General features: G+C 37.9%; 1 protein-coding gene across 5 annotated transcripts in view; it reads right to left on the bottom strand.

Annotated features, from left to right (window-relative positions):
* ASH1L (ASH1 like histone lysine methyltransferase) overlaps positions 1 to 18,204 on the bottom strand; it is a 239,739-nt gene that overhangs the window by 143,723 nt on the left and 77,812 nt on the right. For all 5 annotated transcript variants that reach the window (XM_023742556.1, XM_023742554.1, XM_023742553.1 and 2 more), the window contains one exon: positions 1,744 to 6,304. In XM_023742556.1, coding sequence (XP_023598324.1) covers positions 1,744 to 6,304 — 4,561 coding nt within the window. The remainder of the gene's footprint in view (positions 1 to 1,743; positions 6,305 to 18,204) is intronic.

Here is an 18,204-nt window from a genome sequence, read left to right as displayed (position 1 = left end):
CTTTAGGTTTGAGGTCCCTGATAAAGAACAATGACTTCGGGATATCTTTTGTTTGAATGGTCAATGCTTCCTATTTCTTGTTTTCCATCTTGGTCTCAGTTCTTAAGACACTTCCTAGACATTACAAATGCATTATCTAAATTATTTGTTTCATGTCTTTTTATATCTTATTGAAGTAGCTTTTATGAAGATAAAATGTATTAGACGTTAATAAATTACTGTAAGTTTTGAGATGGAAGAAGTTGTTCCATCAAAAACAAAGTCATTTTCATTGAAGTGAACAGTTAGATAAAAACTAGCACTTATCTTGAAACTACACTGCTGTGTAACATTGTTAAGCTGCTGAAATAAAAACAGAAACATGATTGGCAAAAATAAGATTAAACTATTTTCTATGTGGCTAAAATTAATGGAGACAATAATTTTTTAACTAATGAGGTCATTAGACTGATGATTTTATAACATGAATTAATGAAAATAGTTTAATTTAATTACATTTTCAGATATAAATAGCTCCTTTGATTTTTTTGTAGCACTACATAGGGGCCCTGGTGGTGTAGCGGTTAAGTGTGAAGGCTGCTAACCAAAAGGTCGGCAGCTGGAATCCACCAGCCACTCCTTAGAAACTCTATGGGGCAGTCCTATTCCATCCTATAGGGTAACTGAGTTGGAATCAGCTTGACGGCAGTGGGTAACGGTTACAGTGGGCATACATTAGCACCAGGAATGGGAGTGAGTGGAGGAAAAAAAAGCATTTCCAATATCCCGCCACTTAGCCCAGGAAGTTAATGACCTAAATTACTTTTCCATTTTTTTATCAATAATCAGAAACTCTCAAAGAATATAACCTAGGGTGTTTAGTTTTTTTCTTTTTTTTAAAAAAAAGCTTCTAACTGCATAATATGGCAACATAAAGAGAAAGCCAATTTTAAGAGGATTTGTTTCAGCAGCATCTAAATTTAACCCAAAGGAATTTTGTAAAGGCAGAAAAATAGTCTAAAAGTACTCTGCAAAATGAAGTCCCTCTGAATATTCAGTTAAATTTTATAACGGATTATTTTTCAATGCCTGGACTTTTATTATGAGACATACAGGGTTCACAACATATTCTTTTTATAACACAGAAGTATATGCAATTATTAGATTAATATCTATTAAAAAGCCTACACAGCTACTAACAAGTATCTATGAGCCATCTCTCACTAAAGAAGTTGTGTCATGGTATTTTTTGTATAAGAAAGACAAATCATTTATGCTAATTTTCTAAAGTTGTGTATGCGTGTATATTCTGTTTTGATAATTATACTTCTTCTCAAAACACTTTGTTGTTAGTTGCCGTTGAGTCAGTTCCGACTCATGGCAACCTCATGTGTACAGAGTAGAACTGCTCCATAGGGTTTTCAACACTGTGACTTTTCACAAGCAGATTGCCAGGCCTATCTTCTGAGGTGCCTCTGGATAGGTCTGAAGTGCAAACCTCTGGGATAGTAGTCCAGCGCTTAACCATTTATATCACCCAAGGACTTCTTCTCAAAACACTAAATCAATGCAAAGACATACCTTATCTCAATTCTAGTATCTAAGGAAGATAAGAATGTTGAAGAGAAAAGATTTCAAAATACATTCATAAAAACAAAAACATCAGATCTGTTAAAAGTTCCTCTACATGTATCAGGTAACCAGAGGGCAACATAATCTATTTCTCAAACACAAATAAAAAAACAAACAAAATAACCCTCTTACCTGTCAGGGTCTGTACTGCCCTTTCGTTGGAAGGCAGTGGCTCCTTTCTGTGAGGCCGATTTAGCGAAGTGTCCTGTGCAGAAAAGAGTCCAGGGCTGTCAGTTAACTTCTTCCGGCCACTGGAGTTAGGGTTTGAAACTCTGCAGTTGCCTATTGCACTTGTGAAAAGGTTTGTATGTTCATCGCTGCCAGCTGGCTCAGAGTTGGGAGTGAACCCTCCAAGAGATAAACTTGGAGAACTTTCTGAACAGTCAATCTGTAAAGGAGTCTGCAATCCCAAGGCCAACGAACTGGATTCTGAAGGCTCTCGGTGGACCCACGGTTCCTCTCGGTTTATTAAGCTTTTTGAAGGAGAGAGATGAGGGCAGGACATGTGACACCGGTGCTTTTCCTTATGTTTGTATCGCTCTCCAACAGTATCCTTCCCAAATCGATAGCGCTTCAAAGACTCCAGGACAGATCTGGAAGAGCCAGTGTCCATGGAAACCTGGGGCTGCTCAGAAGAACGGTGCTCTCTGTGTTTGTGGCGGTGCCTGTGTTTGTGCTCAACCATCCAACCATAGGCCATCTCAGGAGGGACACTGGGGTAGGTACTCATGGAAAGGAGGGGAGTCCTGCTAGTTGTAAGAAAGGCCTCCTGACGAAGTAGCTTATGTTTTTTCTTATGGTATTTGGTGGGATTAAGAAGTAAATGACCAGCATGCATATAGGAAGGAGGTGGAAGTGGGGTGGTGAAAGAAGGGGACGGAGGAGGTGGATAAAGAGTAGGGGGATACCTTCCATAGTAACCTAGTCCTATGGGAGCAGCGGTAAGTGGTGAAGGAGAATAAGGCATGCCATAAGAGGGATAGAATCCAGTACTGGAGAGAGGAAAACTAAGGCTGTGCATAAAAGGCATTTCAGCCATTGCCTCCCTCATCTTAGGGGGTCTCCCTCTTTTCTTTTTTAAGTCAGGTTTTCGAATGTAGTGCAAAGGGTCTAAGGGAAAAGAAGGATGTGTATAGAAACTATTAAAGTTGATGCGAAAAATAGTTGGCAGAAGGTCTCGGGGGATAAAATGATGACTTCGATGGGTGATCCGAATTTCACTCAGACGGCTTATCAGCTCCTCCAGCTCTGCAAGAAAGTCTGGGTCCTGTCTATTTCGAAGTTGGGGATATTTCTTTTTCCGTTTTCGTTTCTGCCTTTTCATCTTGTCATAGCTGAGGTAATCATGACTCCTGCGCTTACACTTGTGTTTATGCTTTTCTTTAAGACTGCTTAGGACTGTGGCGGTTTCTGGGGGGATCAGAGAAACATGCTCAAAAGAATGTCGCCTCTTTTTTTGCCCACAGAATTTCTCTGCTCTGTCTGATGTGCTGTTATTATCTGTTCCGATTCCACTATCACTGGGAATGGTCTCATCACTATGAGACTCAGAAATTGGGGATGGAGTCGCTTCTTTCAGAGATGTGAGTTCACTCAAGTGCGAAGGAGAATTCGGCAACAAAGTAGGTGGAGATAATCGCCTCCTCCCCTTTGAGGCCTTCTTCATTGCAAGAGTCTGAATCATACTGCCCTGTCTGGAGTGTAAATGCAAATATGGCACAGAACTGGGTTCAATAAAGCCTGCATCACTGCTTACAGGGCTCTGACCTCCACTAGTCCCAGAAGACTGAGAGCAGATAGGTGATGGAAGGAGCTCAGAACTACCAGCAGCTGATGGCAGTAAAGGGGGAAGGATCTGTCCTAATGCTGATCCAGTTGCCTGCTGAGCTGTCTGCTCAAGGACAGCAAGGCTGGTAGGGCTACCAGAAAGAATGCCATTTAGGACAGTTTTTGGTTTTCGACCCCTTCTCTTTCCTATGTAAATGGTCCCTTTCTTGCTGACGTTTATCTGTTGGCCCAATTTGGAGCCAAATGTGGCAGCAAGACTTGACACTGTATTATGGAGTTTGGATTGCACTTTCCCTTTATTACTTGATTCTACAGAGCTTGAAAGAATCTGATTCAACAGTTTCTTTCTCTTCAAAGTCTTCATTTTATTTATTTTGCGGATAATGGTTTTCATTAATTGTCCATTGTTTCTCTTGGTAATTTTTTTATCTGGCTCCATCTCCAGGTCACTCATACTACAGAGACCTGGCCTATGACTGTCCTCTAGATCATCCGGATCCTGAAGTTGGTCCTCACTCTCAAAGAAATCACTGCTACTTCTGTGGTTGTCACTTTCAGATTCCAGCTTGCTTGGACTTTCAGTGGCAACAAACGGAGCCACTGATAGTACAGGGGGCTTCATTTTGACTGGTGACCTCATTTGTCTTTTAGGCCTGCCTCTCTTTTTGGGAAAAGGAGACACAGACAGACTTTGTTTAAAGGAAGGGATTTCAATTTCTGGCTGTAAAATTGGGGGTTCTTGCTCTTCCTTAGACTGCAAAGAAAAAACTTTAGAGGCTGGGATTTTTAGAGTCCTTTTAGGTGGACCTTCCAATTGAGGCATCTCCTTTGATTTAGGTCTTCCTCTTTTAGGCTTATAAATATCAGACAAAAGGTCACTAGAGACACGCATACTGGAGGATAGTTTGTGGGTAGCAAAAGACTTATGAGATGGTTTCTCACTGTCAGTTAAGAGAGCAAGAGATGGAGCTGTGGATTTGCTCAACTTTGGCAGTCGGCGTTTAAGGAAGTCATGATCTACAAATGAAGATGCTCCAATATTTTTCATAAACTTGGCCGGCTCAGAATTACTATTTGATAGAGAGCTACAAGAAACATTTTTAAAAAGCTCTGATCTTTCTAAGTCTAGCCCTTTTGGAGACCGGCAAGTGCTTCTCGCCACCACTTTAGTCCACCGAGGTTTTCTTCCTTTCCTTTTTTTTAATGGTTTGGACTGCAAATTAGTGCTTAGGCTTTCGGCAACTTGGCAGTGTTTGTCCGATGCAGTTACTGCACCAAGTTTTAGAAAGGGCTTGTTGCTAAACAAACTAGTGAAGTTAACAACTGAAGGGGTAATTGTATGAATACTGGATTCAGAAGTCAGACTTGGCTTTTTTCCTAGGGAAGAGCTTATTCTTGGAATATCTATATGTGTAGTTTTTGAATCACTTAGCTCTTTATCAATCCCTTTACAATCAATATTCATGCTATGACCCACGGACCTATGACCAATGTTCAAGTGGGCACTCTCAGAAGTAAACTGGTTCTTTCCAACACATCCAGAAATTTCTTCCATCAGTTCTGTGGTAGGACTTAAAAGCAATGGATTAGCCAGCTGTGAAGAAGTTTCAGGGGGATTTCTGGATAAAGGATTAACAGATACTGTAGGTGATGGGGAAGGGAGATTGCTTTCTCCTACTGCACTAAAAGGGGATTTAGCTGTAGATGCATCAGAAGCACCTCCCATGTGAAAGTCTGGAGAAGTGCAATATACGGGAGGTTGCTTTTCATGCTTCGAAATTTCATAGGACCCCCTCTCACTGGATGAGAAACTGTCTTGCTGAATGCATGTTCCTTCATTAAACACTTCTTTTTCCAAATTAATAATTTCTTTTCGAACTGAGAACTTTTCTAGTATGCTTTCTTTACTCTGCCGTATAACATTCTTCTCAAAAGTTTTGCTGGTGGCGTTGTCTTTCAGGGATTCAGAAAGTTCCTGATTTTCATGACTACTGATGTTTGTACTACAAGAAGCCTTAAGTGGTTCCTGAGTGGGGAGCAATGCTTCAGCTTTAAGATTTATGGCCTCTTTACTGACTAGTCCTGCCATAGGACAGGTCACTAGTTTCTTTCCAATGTCCTTATTAACCAATCCCATTGTTGAACTTGCTACAATCTTCTTTGCACAGTCCTTGGCTACCAGGCCAACAGCAGAACCCAATTTCTTTCCCAAGTCTTTATTAACCAATCCAACTACAGTGCCAAGTCCTAACTTCTTGCCAGATTCTTTATTCACTAAACCTGGAACAATTCCAATTCCTAGCTTCTTTCCTGAATCCTTGCTCACCAGTCCTACGGTAGTGATAGTCCCTGTTTTTTTGCCCAAGTCTTTATTAATGAATACCGCTGTAGTGCCGCTTCCCAGTTTTTTCACAGAGTCCTTACTGACCAATCCTACGGTTGCATTAAACACTGGCTTCTTCCCAGGATCTTTAGTTACCAATCCAACTGCTGTGCTGATAGCTGGTTTTTTAATTAAGTCCTTATGTATTATTCCGGCTACAGAGCCAATGCCTGCTTTCCTGATCAAATCTTTGCTAACCAATCCTGCTGTAGTGCCAGTTCCTAATTTCTTCGGTTTTGTTTTGGAAGACTTAGAAGGAGGACAAGTAGCAATGAGCTGTGCCAACTTTTCTGTTACACTAGTTCCTCCATTAAGTAATGCTCGATCCTTTAAATCAGGATCCCGGCCACCAACAAGAGTAGATGGTGTTGCATTAATGTAATCTGCCATTTCTGAGTGTACTGGAGAAAGCTTCTTAGACAAAGGATTGTTTTCTCCCTGTGAATGAAGATGGATGCTTTCTTCAGACTGGCACTGAATGGCTGCAACATCACCTGCTTTCTTGTACAACTTTGAAGGATCCTAAAATTTGAACAAGAAAAAGGTTTCAGAGAGAGTAAACCTTATACCACTTCAATTTAGCATTACAACTCAACAAGCTAATTGACCATTTATCAGGTATAAGGTGATAGGGCAACAGAGGTTTTTAAGAATCTGACTAAAGTCCCACCCTTGTTCTTGCAAAGTTCACAGTCTGCAAGTTCATCTACTGCTAAAGCGGACGCTTAACAAGAATTATTTTTGTTGACTTTTTGACACTGTTTTAAAAAGCAAATTACAGTCTCTACTTTTAATTTTGATTGATTGATTGATTAAATACATATTAAACATATAAATGTACTGTTTTTGAAGAAAAATATTCTTAGCCACTATAACCCATGGCCATCTTTTAACATAACAGTTCACTGCCTACCTTCTTCATTGACTTCAATGATTACAAACCAATACAGAACAATTCCTGATTTACTTCCACTCCTTTAACTCATTCTCAATTACGTTCTAGAATAATCAGTAAAATCTCTATTAATATGAGAGGAATAAGAGAGACAAGAAGAGACATGAATATAAGAAGGTGTTTTTATGCAAAATCTTAGAGTTGCAAGTAATTTTTAAGTTATTTATTGTATCTTGCTATTTAATGCATGAATCATCTTCACTATACACTTCACAAATGAATTCACTCTTCACACAACAGTCTGTTTTACTTTTGTGTAACAACCAAAAAGTTCTTTCTAACTATAAAATAGTCACAGAAGACTTAAATGCAGATTCAAACAAATGTAAACGCATACTATATGGATAAAAAGACATCATAAAGATGACAATTTTCCCTAAGCAAATTTATAATTTTAATGCAACACCAATGAAAATACCACAAGAATTTCTTCAAGAACTAGAAAAGTTGATTAAACATTCCTTTGGAAAAATAGACAAGCAAGAATAGCTTGAGATAGGAAATGCACAAGTTGATCCTGGTGATGGATATATATCTCTAGTCTTTCATACATTTGAACTCAACTATCACAAGCAGTTTCACTTCTCTCTAGCCATTCTCTGATAACCATGTCTGTTTGTCAATATTCCCCTTTACATGTGGCACCCCAAACAGAACACAATATTACCACTGTCTGATAGAAAACTACATTTTCTTTAAAGGTCCCTACATGGCACAAATGGTTTATGCTCGTCTGCTGACCAAAAGGTTGGCGGTTCAAATGCACCCAGCGGTACCCTGCAAGCCTGGTTATCTGCTTCCTTTATATATATGCATATACATATCTTATCCCTATTATTTATCTCATAAAGAAGTTAAAACCTTTTATGTATTCAAATACATATGAAAGGCTGTACGAAGTATGTCACATATTGTATGTCGTTTATTCTCACAACCATATAATGCAGTTACTATAATCAGACGCATTTAACAGATAAATAGTAGTTTAGATGTGAGATAACCTGCCCAAGGTCACTTAACCAGTAAGTGATTGACGTATGATTTGAACTTAAGTCTGATTTCAGAGCCAAAGCTTTTAACTAATACAGTAAGTAAAATAATCTCTCTTGCTTTATAGTTTTATTTTCATATCATATTTGGAAAGATCTCATTCTCTTCAAGAATATAATCTTCACTGCATTTTTCTATTAATGCTTTCATGGTTTAATTTTTATTTTTTAACTATAAGTCTGTGGGGAAGAATGAAGCTTTTCTTATCCCCGAAGTTGGCCAGTTGTTCTAAGAATATTTCCATTACTCATTACATGCTCACTGATTTGTAATACATTTATTATGTATTCCTATGATAAACAACATCATGATAAACTGAGAAAAAATTGAAGTTGTCAATGATCTCACTCTACTCGGATCAACAATCAACATTCATGGAAGCATCAGCCAAGAAATCAAAGGACGTATTGCACTGGGCAAATCTGCAGCAAAAGACCTCTATAAAGTTTTAAAAATAAGTCACTTTGATGACTAAGATGAGTCTGACCCAAGCCATGGTCTTTTCAATCACCTCACATGCAGAGAAAAAGAACTGATGTGTTTGAACTGTGGTGCTAGTGAAGAATATTAACATACGATGTACTGCCAAAAGAATGAACAAATTAGTCTTTAGAATATAACCAAAACGCCCCTTAGAAGGGAGGATGGTAAACTCTGAATCACTTACTTTGGAAACATCATCAGGAAATACCAATCATTAGGAAAGGATATCATGTTTGGTAAAGCAGAGGGTCAACAAAAATGAGGACAAAGCTCAATGAGATGGACTGACACAAAAGCCACAACAATGGACTCAAACATACCAATGATGATGAAGATGGCACAGGACCAGGCAATGTTTTGTTCTGTTCGTGGCTTCGAACAGTTCAAACTGGTTCTGTCATGGTCAAGGAAGCAAAACTGGGACAGACTCAAATTTTAAAATTTGGGTGATTTAGAACTATAACCGGAACAAGAAAAATTACTGGTCAAAGCCCTGGAATAGGAGACTTCAAGAGGCGTAGTGAGCCCTTTCAGGAGCCTGATACGTTAGACTGGATTATCATCAGGACTGAGAAGAGTGACATATATTCAAAGCAGCATGGTCTGCTGCCATATGTGAGAGGGGAACTGCTGTTTCTGACTCTGCAAAATCAGATGGGCAAGAGATTTGGTTGCTATGCAACATGTACGCTGCCCTTGTTTTCTAAGAGGGAAATTAAATTTCTAGCAGGGCCTAACCCATAATTTTTTCCATTCTGGTTCACCCACATTTTAAAAATTCAGATCTGTTCCAGTTTACTTCCTCAGCCATGACTGAACTGGAAGAACTAGTCTGGAGCCCTGGTTGTGTCATACATAAGGTTGCCGTGAGCTGGATCAAACTCGATGGCAACTAATAGTAACTATATTCATATTTGGGTCTTTCTCTAAGCCCTCCATTTTGTTTCATTTGTCTTTAAGTTTATTCTGGAACCAGTAATGCAATGTACTGATGCTGTGACTTTATAATAATGTTTTAATACTTCAAATGACTGTTTTTTTCCCTTTTGTATTCCTATAAAAATTTCCTATTTTACAACAGCATTATTGATATAAACTTCACATACCACATAATTCACCCTTTTAAAGTGTATGTAGTGGTTGTTAGTATACTCAGAGTTGTATAACCATCACCACTATCTAATTTAAGAACATTTTCATCAGCCTGTCTGGCTATTTTTGCTTATATATTCATCCAGATAAACCTGAGATCCATCTGAAGTTTTAAAAACTTCCAAATGGCTTAAACTTTGTGTGTACTGATGTAAACAGTTATCTCTACAATAATAAAGGAAATTTATCTACTAGCTGAGCTTTTTGTGACATTTATAATTTTACTTATGTAGGTCCTAAAAGCTTGCTGTCAATCTGACTCTTCATTTGTTCAAGATGTATTTACTCGGTCCCTACTAAGTACAAAGGCTGTATCACGTAACAGTAAAGACAAAACCCCTGCCTGCATGGAATTCATAGGTCCCTGGGTGGCGCAAAGGGTTTGCATTCTACTATTAACTGAAAGGCTGGTAGTTCAAATGCACCCAGTAGCACCACAGAAGGAAGGTGCTCTGTAATACATGGGGTTGCCATGACTCAGCACTGACTTGATGGCAAGGTGAATAGAGTTATACTCTAGTGTGTGTGTGTGTTGGGGGGGTACATACAATGAAGTAAAACACAGTAAATTTTAAACAATTACATTATTTAGTAAAAGACAGTAACTGCTATGGGAAAAATATGAGATAACTGGGAGTTCTAGAGAAGCGTTTACAACATTAAGTTAGGTGAAGGGGCTAGGCCTCACTGATCAGGTAACATATGAGTAAAGACAAAGTGAGGAAGTTAGCAGAAACAACAAGACTACTAATGTGGCAGAAACTGCATGACTGAGTGGGAGAATAATTATGACATGTGATTAGAGAGGTGTGTGAGGTTAGCGTATGGAGGTACCTGTGGGACATTATAAAGACTTGAGTCCTGACTATGAGTGAAACAGGGAAGCACTGGAAGCTTTTGGGCAAATAGGCCTTCTAGCTACTCTCTTGATAAGGCTATAGGGAAACAAGCGTAGAAGCATGGAGTCTTCTCAGCAAGCTACAGCAGTTATCATGAACAGAGATGACAGTGGTTTACACTAGGGCAGAAGCAGGGGAACTGATGAGAAGATAACCAGGACTATGGTTGAAGGAGGACGGAAAATGACCATCAGGGGTTCACTTATGCAAATGTTAAGATTGAAATGTCTATTAAACATCCAAGTAGAAATGTCAACTGTAAGTTGAGCCTGAAGTTCAGGGTAGAGATCAGAGAAGAAAGATTCAAATTTAAAAGTGAACAGCATATAGATATTTAAAGCCTGGCAATTGGTTGACATAACCAAGTGAGAGTGAATGTAAACAGAAGAGCAGACAACAAAGAAGTGACCCTGAGGAACTGCACCATTAAAATAAGGAAGATGAAGCGGAACCAGCAAAGACCGAGAAGCCGGGGTGGGGTGGGGACTGATGACAGCAAGTGAGTGAGTGTGCATGGTATCCTGAGACCCAAGTGAAGAACATGGGAATTCTGGAAAGGAGTGACATTAGTGGCAGGTCAAGTAGCAATGAGAACGCAGATTTGTTTGTTGGATCTAGCATTGTGAGGGGTCATTGGTGACCACGCAATAGCAATCTCTGTAATGTGGAAGGGTAAAACCTGATTGGAATGGGTTTAAAAGAGAACGGGAAGAGAGAAATCCAAAACAACTAGTATAATAAAGCCAGAGAAATAGAAATGGAGTCATAGCTAGAAGATCAAGACATCAAAGTAGTATTTGAAAAAGATGTGGAAAATGGCTTACCTGTATTCTTAAAAACAATACAACAGCAGTGAAAAAAAGAGATGAAAATTCAAGTACTAATTAAGCTTAACAAATGTGTGTATGTATATACGTGTACATTTGTATAAAATGTCCCAGACAGTTACCCAGTTCTAATAGAATTCATCGAATAATGCATCCTTCATTCACGGACGGAAAATACTACACTTCTCATTGTACTAAATCCTCATACATATCTAGGTCTACTGCTGGACTTTCTAGATCACTGATTTTCTATCGACACACCACTATCATAATGTTCTAATCATTATAACTTCATGTTTTATTGTCTAATAAGTTTGATTCCCACATTATTGTTCTTTTCAGAAAAGTCTTCGTTACTCATGCTTCTTTTTCAATATAAACTTTATACACAATTTACCTAGCACCCCCACCTCTTCTTGACAGATGTACCTAAACTCAATTTCATCATTACTTGTAGTTGGGACTAATAAAGGCTCCAATTGCCTTTATTCATTCAATCAATATTAAAATGCTTTAAACTCTGTAAGTGCTATAAAGGACTTAGTGGGACAGTGGTGGACTACATGCGGATTTACCAAAAGCCTCCTTATAACTGACCAAAATAAAAGGATCTTTTTTTAACATCCCAAACAAAAACACTATACCCAATAAACAGTAAGTCCTCATTACCTGCTCTCTCTAGGCCCTGGTAACCTGCATTATACTTTCTAAGACTGCATCTAAGAATGTGTATGTATATATGTGTACATTTGTATAAAATGTCCAGACAGTTACCCATGGGTATGTATGTATATGGGTATGGTAATTCTATGTTAAACTTTTTGAGGAATCACTAAACTGTTTTCCACACCAGCTGCATAATTTTACATTCCCATCAGCAATTACTAATGATGTTAAGCATCCTTCCAAGTGCTTACTGGCCATTTATATGAATTCTTTGGAGAAACGTCTACTCAAGTATTCTCCACTTTTATAAAATTAGTTTGTTATAGTATTTCAATTGTAAGAGTTATTTACATATCCTAGATATTGATTTCTTATTAGATATAAGCCTGTTGCTGTGGAGTCGATTATGACTTATAACAACCCTACAGGACAGAACAGAGCTGCCCCATAGCGTTTCTAAGGCTGTATGTAATATTTATGGAAGGTGACTGCCACATCTTTCTCCCGTGGAGGAACTGGTGAGTTTGAACCGCTGATCTTTCGGTTAGCAGCTGAGTACTTAACCACTGCACCACCAGGGCTCCTTGTATCAGATATGTGACTGGCAAATATTTTCTCTCATTCTGTGGTTGTCTTTTCACTCTCTTGATAATGTTCTTCGTTACAAAAAAATTTTAATTTTGATAAACTCCAATTTATCTATTTTTCCTACTATTGCCCGTGTGTTTGGTGTCATGAAGCTTTTCCCTTTTGTTTTCTTCTAAGAGTTTTATAATTTTAGTTCCAAGAGTTAGGTGTTTGACTATTCTGTGTTGGCATTTGTATATGGTATAAGGTAAGGGTCCAACTTTATTCTTTTGCATGTGGATATCCAGTTGAAAAGACTGTGTCCTTTTCCCTATTAAATATCTTGTATTTCTCGGCTTTCTATTGCACTGGCTTATATGTCTACCTTTATGTCAGCACCACACTGTTTTTTTATTATTGTAGCTTTGTAGTAAGTTTTGAAATCAGCAAGTGTGAGTCCTTCACTTTTGTTGTTCTTTCAATATTGTTTGCCTATTCAGGGTCCCCGTAAATTCCGTATGAATTTTAGGATAGGTTTTTCTGTTTATGTGAAAAATGCCATTGGGATTTTGATAGGCATTGCACTGAATCTATATACTGCTTTGGGTAGTAACGTCATCGCCAACAATATGAAGTCTTCCAAGTCATGAACATGGGATGTTTTGAATTTATTTAGATCTTTTTAAAATTTCTTTCAGCAATGTTTTGTAATTTTCAGTGTACAAGTCTTTCACTTCCTTGGTTAAATTTATTCCTAAGTATTTCACTCTTTCTCATACTATCACAAATGAAACTGTTTTCTTAATTCCTTTTTTGGTTTGCTCATTGCTGGTGTACAGAAACGCAAATTATTTTTGTGTTTTGACTCTATATCATAAAACTTTGCTGAGTTCATTTATTAACTCTAAACATTTTTTTTGTGGATTCTTTAGGGTTTTCTATGTGATCGCCACATGCAAACAGAGAATTTTACTTCTTCCTTTACAATTTGGATGCCTTTTACTTCTTCTTCTTGTCTAACTGCTCTGGCTAAAATTTCAGTACTATGTTGAATACCAGAGGTGAAAGTAGGTATCTGTCTTGGTTATCCAGTGCTGCTGTAACATAAATACCACAAGTGAATGGCTTTAACAAAGAGAAATTTATTCTCTCATAGTCTAGTAGGCTAGAAGTTTGAATTCAGGGCACCAGCTCCAGGGGAAGGCTTTCTCTCTCTGTTGGCTCTGGAGAAAGGGCCTTATCATCAATCTTCCCTTGGTCTAGGAGCTTCTCAGCACAGTCTGAGATGATTATGGACACTACTGTTTGATGGTTCTGAATTTTGCTAGGAATAAGTATGAGAACTCCTGAATTTCATCATCCATAGGTGTTTTGATCTTCTGACCTCAATCAGAGAGATTCTTAGCTTAGGGATGAAGTCTAATACTGTAACTACTGTTTCCATGATGAACATTCTGTAGCAATTTCATGAGACACAGCATACCCTTTCAATTTATATATTTAAATTTTCTATTATATTCTATTATTGAATGATGCAGGAAGCAGCAAAAGAAGATGGAAGGAATACACAGAGGCACTGTACCGAAAACAACTGGTTGATGTTCAACCATTTCAGGAAGTAGCATTTGATCAAGAACCAATGGTACTGAAGGAAGAAGTCCAAGCTGCACTGAACAAATGGGTGAAAAACAAGGTTCCAGGAATTGGTGAACACCAATTGAGATGTTTCAACAAACAGATGTAGTACTGAAGGTGCTCAATCGTCTACGGCAGGAAATTCGGAAGACACCTACCTAGCCAACTGACTGGAAGAGCTCTATATTTGTGCCCATTCCAAAGAAAGGTGATTCAAGAGAACACGGAAACTATTGAACACTATCATTAATAGCACACCTAAGTAAAATTTTGCTGAAGATAATCCAAAAGCAGTTGCAGCAGTACGTTGACTGGGAACCATCAGAATTCAAGCTAGATTCAGAAGAGGACATGGCACGAGGGATATCACTGCTGATGTCAGATGGATCCTGGCTGCAAGCAGAGAATACTAGAAAGATGTTTCCCTGTGCTTTACTGACTATGCAAATCCATTCAACTGTGTGGATTGTAACAAATTATGGATAACACTGGGAAAAATGGGAATTCCAGACATTTAACAGAGCTCATGCAGAACCTGTACAGAGACAAAGCGGCAGTTGTTTGAACAGAACAAGGGGATACCGAGTGGTTTAAAATCAGGAAAGGTATGTGTCACGGTTGTATTCTTTCACCATACTTATTCGATCTGTATGCTCAGCAAGTAATCCGTGAAGCTGGACTGTATGAAGAATGTGGCATCAGGACTGGAGGAAGATTCATTAATAACCTGCAATATGCAGATGACACAGCCTTGCTTGCTGAAAGCAAAGAGGACGAGAAGCACTTCTAATGATTGTTTTTCGTCCACTTGTTTCCTTGTGTCTTACAGGTTTCATCACCTTCAGGTGTCCCATCTGTTTCCTGTATTCTTATACTGTTGCTTTATTCTTTGTTTTATAGAGGTGACTGTTTCATTTTTATAATTCCTAACAAAATATTTGGAACTATTTTCATCCACTCTGTAGCAATATTTTTATAGTGAGGATTCTTCATATGCCATTTATTTTTCCTGACAGTCCTATCAGTCTTCCTTTACAGATTCGGCCCAAAATCTGAACAGGCCTGGCTTCGGGACTTTTCTTTGGTCCTCCAACAACTTTTAGACCCTTCTACAGCTTCTCCAAAAATTATTTAAGATCTTATTCCTATAACAAACACCTTATTCTATAATACCCAGAATGGTTCTTCTTCCTTGATTAAACACCAACTGAAAAACAATAAAAATACCACCATATGTATTTAGGACAGTGATTGAAATATAGTGTGAATAATAAATGTTATATGTGATACTAATGACTAGTATTAGTATTCTATTACTTTGACCTTTTCCTCTGAATCTTGGGTTTTTTCAGTTCTTTCCTCTACAGTATTGATTCCATTTCTGCAAGGTCAATTCTCTTTCAAATTCTGCAATGGCTTTATTTTTCCACCTTAGTTTTGTCTTCTCCTTTTACTTTATCCCTTTCATCCTTGTGTATGAGAACCAGCTGCAGTCTAAAGGTCTCTCCTCTTTTCAGGAGTGAATCTGTTTTCAAAGTGAGTGCATCTACCTTTTGCATATTAAGTTCCCATTTTCCTCTTCTTTGCCTTTTGTTAACTAATACCCCAAGTACGTTTTGTTCTTCTTTATCCTTGAGAATGAAAATAGTTCTTAAATAGTTAAGGGCCTATTGCCTGCTCCAACACAGTATGGATGGACTGTTTTACTTACAAGTGCACTCCTGGGAGTATAAGATGGAGAGCTGAATATTAACAATCCGTAAAATGCTGTTTAGTCATTTAGCTTTTTAGGCAGTGTGAAGGAAAACACAGGCAAGTAAAGAGTTGTCACAGTTAGGCAGGTGCTACCCTAAACCTTCTGAGAGGAGTCTACATTTACTGAAACTCCTGCGCCTAAAGTCAGTTCTGCGGAAACTTGATTATATATGTTGCACTCATCAGGGATTGGAGAACATTTAGTAAATTGAGTATAAAGTCTTCCAGTCTTTGTATTTTACTGGATTATGACTGTGCAATCCCTTAGTTGCGATTGGTTCTCTGCCTCAAAATGGCTCCTCTTCCTGCCTCCAATGCCTAAATCAGAGGGCAAAAGATAAAGTGGCCAGCTGTGCTCGTTTGTTTTTACAGAGACACTGCTGCGGCTTAACAGTGTTGTTTATGTGTCGTCAGAAAACAGACTATTTCCACGTCAGGTAATACCAGTAAGGATTCTCCAGAATTCTCCCGTTTATTTCCTACCACACTCTACTACTCTCCCAAAGAAAGTGTTGTGAGCGAATTCGAAGTATCTTCTTTCACTTTGATCCATATTTTATTATATCTAGTAGATATTTATCATTTGTGCTACGTGTAGGGTAGAGCCATTACTAGTTTTAGTATTGATGTTTTGCCAATTTTGTTTCCTTTTATTTTGGTCAGTTATAAGGAGGCTTTTGGTAAATCCGCACGTAGTCCACCACTGTCCCACTAAGTCCTTTATAGCACAGAGTTTAAAGCATTTTAATATTGATTGAATGAATAAAGGCAATTGGAGACTTTATTAGTCCCAACTACAAGTAATGATGAAATTGAGTTTAGGTACATCTGTTAAGAAGAGGTGGGATATGTAAATACTGCTTCCTGACATGAAGCTTATATTCTTGTCAACTAAAGAGGTATACACGTGCAAACAGTAGATCTAAAAGATAAAAAAACTGCTTAAAACTGTATTCTGCTCATTTTTACCTGTCTTTTTTGATTTTCTCTTCGAGTTCTGTTAAGTTCTACGTTTGGCATCATATATTTTCTGACTACTGAAAAACCTTTAGATGGTCTCAAAGAATTTGTTCAAAGCTCAAAATTTTCTTTGTGAAATAATCTTATTTTAAACTTTGATTGGTAAATTATGGCATAACATTCAAATAAATTTTAAGCTCCCTGAATACTAAACCATGATGTTAACCTATGTAATTCCCTATAGTGCTTAGCACTGTACCTTATACACAATATACCTAAATTAAGATATGAAAGAAAACTTATAAATTAAGGGTATTCCTATTATTTTAAAGATGAAAAAAAACCGAGAGGAGAAGTTTAAAGACATTCATTCAACGCAAGCTGCTCAAAACTACCCTATAAATACATGAGAGCCAAGATTTCTACTTTTTACTCCTCCTGGTCTTAATACCAGAACTATCACATTACACTATGAGTTTGGAACAATACAGAATCATGTTTATTTTCAGACGCATTTTAAAAAGTAACATCTTTAAGTGCACTGAGTTGAGGGTATGACCAAGTTCAAGTCATCAGATCATACAGTGACTGGGGGAAGAGGGACAAATGACCAGAAATAAATTATATTAAACAATTACAGCTGCACCATTTATCGAGCATTTAATGAGCATCAGGTACATTCACACAGTTCATTTAATCTTAAGTTTGGATTGGCTCCACTTCCAAGGTAGATGTTAATTAAACCCCAGATACATCCCTCAAACAACTAAAAATGTAGATAAAGTTTGCATTTACTATGAAGGCTAACCTGTGGTTCTTTATCAGAGAGCTATCTACACTGATAGAAAGCAGGAGAAGACTGGTATTCTCCGGCAAATTTCCAAAATGTTTTAAGGGCTGGCATGCAGGAACAGCAATGGGTTTTTCTCAAAGTCCTTCTACCATTTTTAGGTAAAGAAATGAAGCAGATATTCTATTTCAAACACTTACTGATTAGGAATGTAAAGTGGTCATAGTCTTTTATCCACTTGGCACATACTTAAGGGCTCAATATAAGCTTGTAAAGGCCAACATGACTCCAACAAATATAAATGGAGTCAGAGGGAATGGGGAGAAAGCACAATCTTCAGGTTTCTGAACATTTTCTCTAATCTTTTTTTCTAGGTACTACAAAAGTGACTGGATTCATCATTATCTTCTATTATTAAAAGATCTCAACTAGTGAATAGGACTTTGTTAAACATATAGACATAAATTAAGAATACCTAACTTGATACCAAGAAATCATTTAAATTTGTTTTTGGAGATAGCTGTATTTTAACTTCAAAAAGTTAGGTAGTAGTTCCACTGGTCTCATCTCTTCGGGAGCAAGGGAGAATGAAGAGAACAGGATACAACGAAAAGATTAGTCCAAAGGACTAATTGTCCACAGCTACCAAGACCTTCACCAGACTGAGTCCAGTACAGCTAGAT

The sequence above is a fragment of the Trichechus manatus genome, unplaced genomic scaffold, assembly GCF_000243295.1.
Source record: "Trichechus manatus latirostris isolate Lorelei unplaced genomic scaffold, TriManLat1.0 scaffold00213, whole genome shotgun sequence".
Classification (NCBI taxonomy): domain Eukaryota; kingdom Metazoa; phylum Chordata; class Mammalia; order Sirenia; family Trichechidae; genus Trichechus; species Trichechus manatus.
This window is presented reverse-complemented; position numbering and strand designations above follow the sequence as displayed.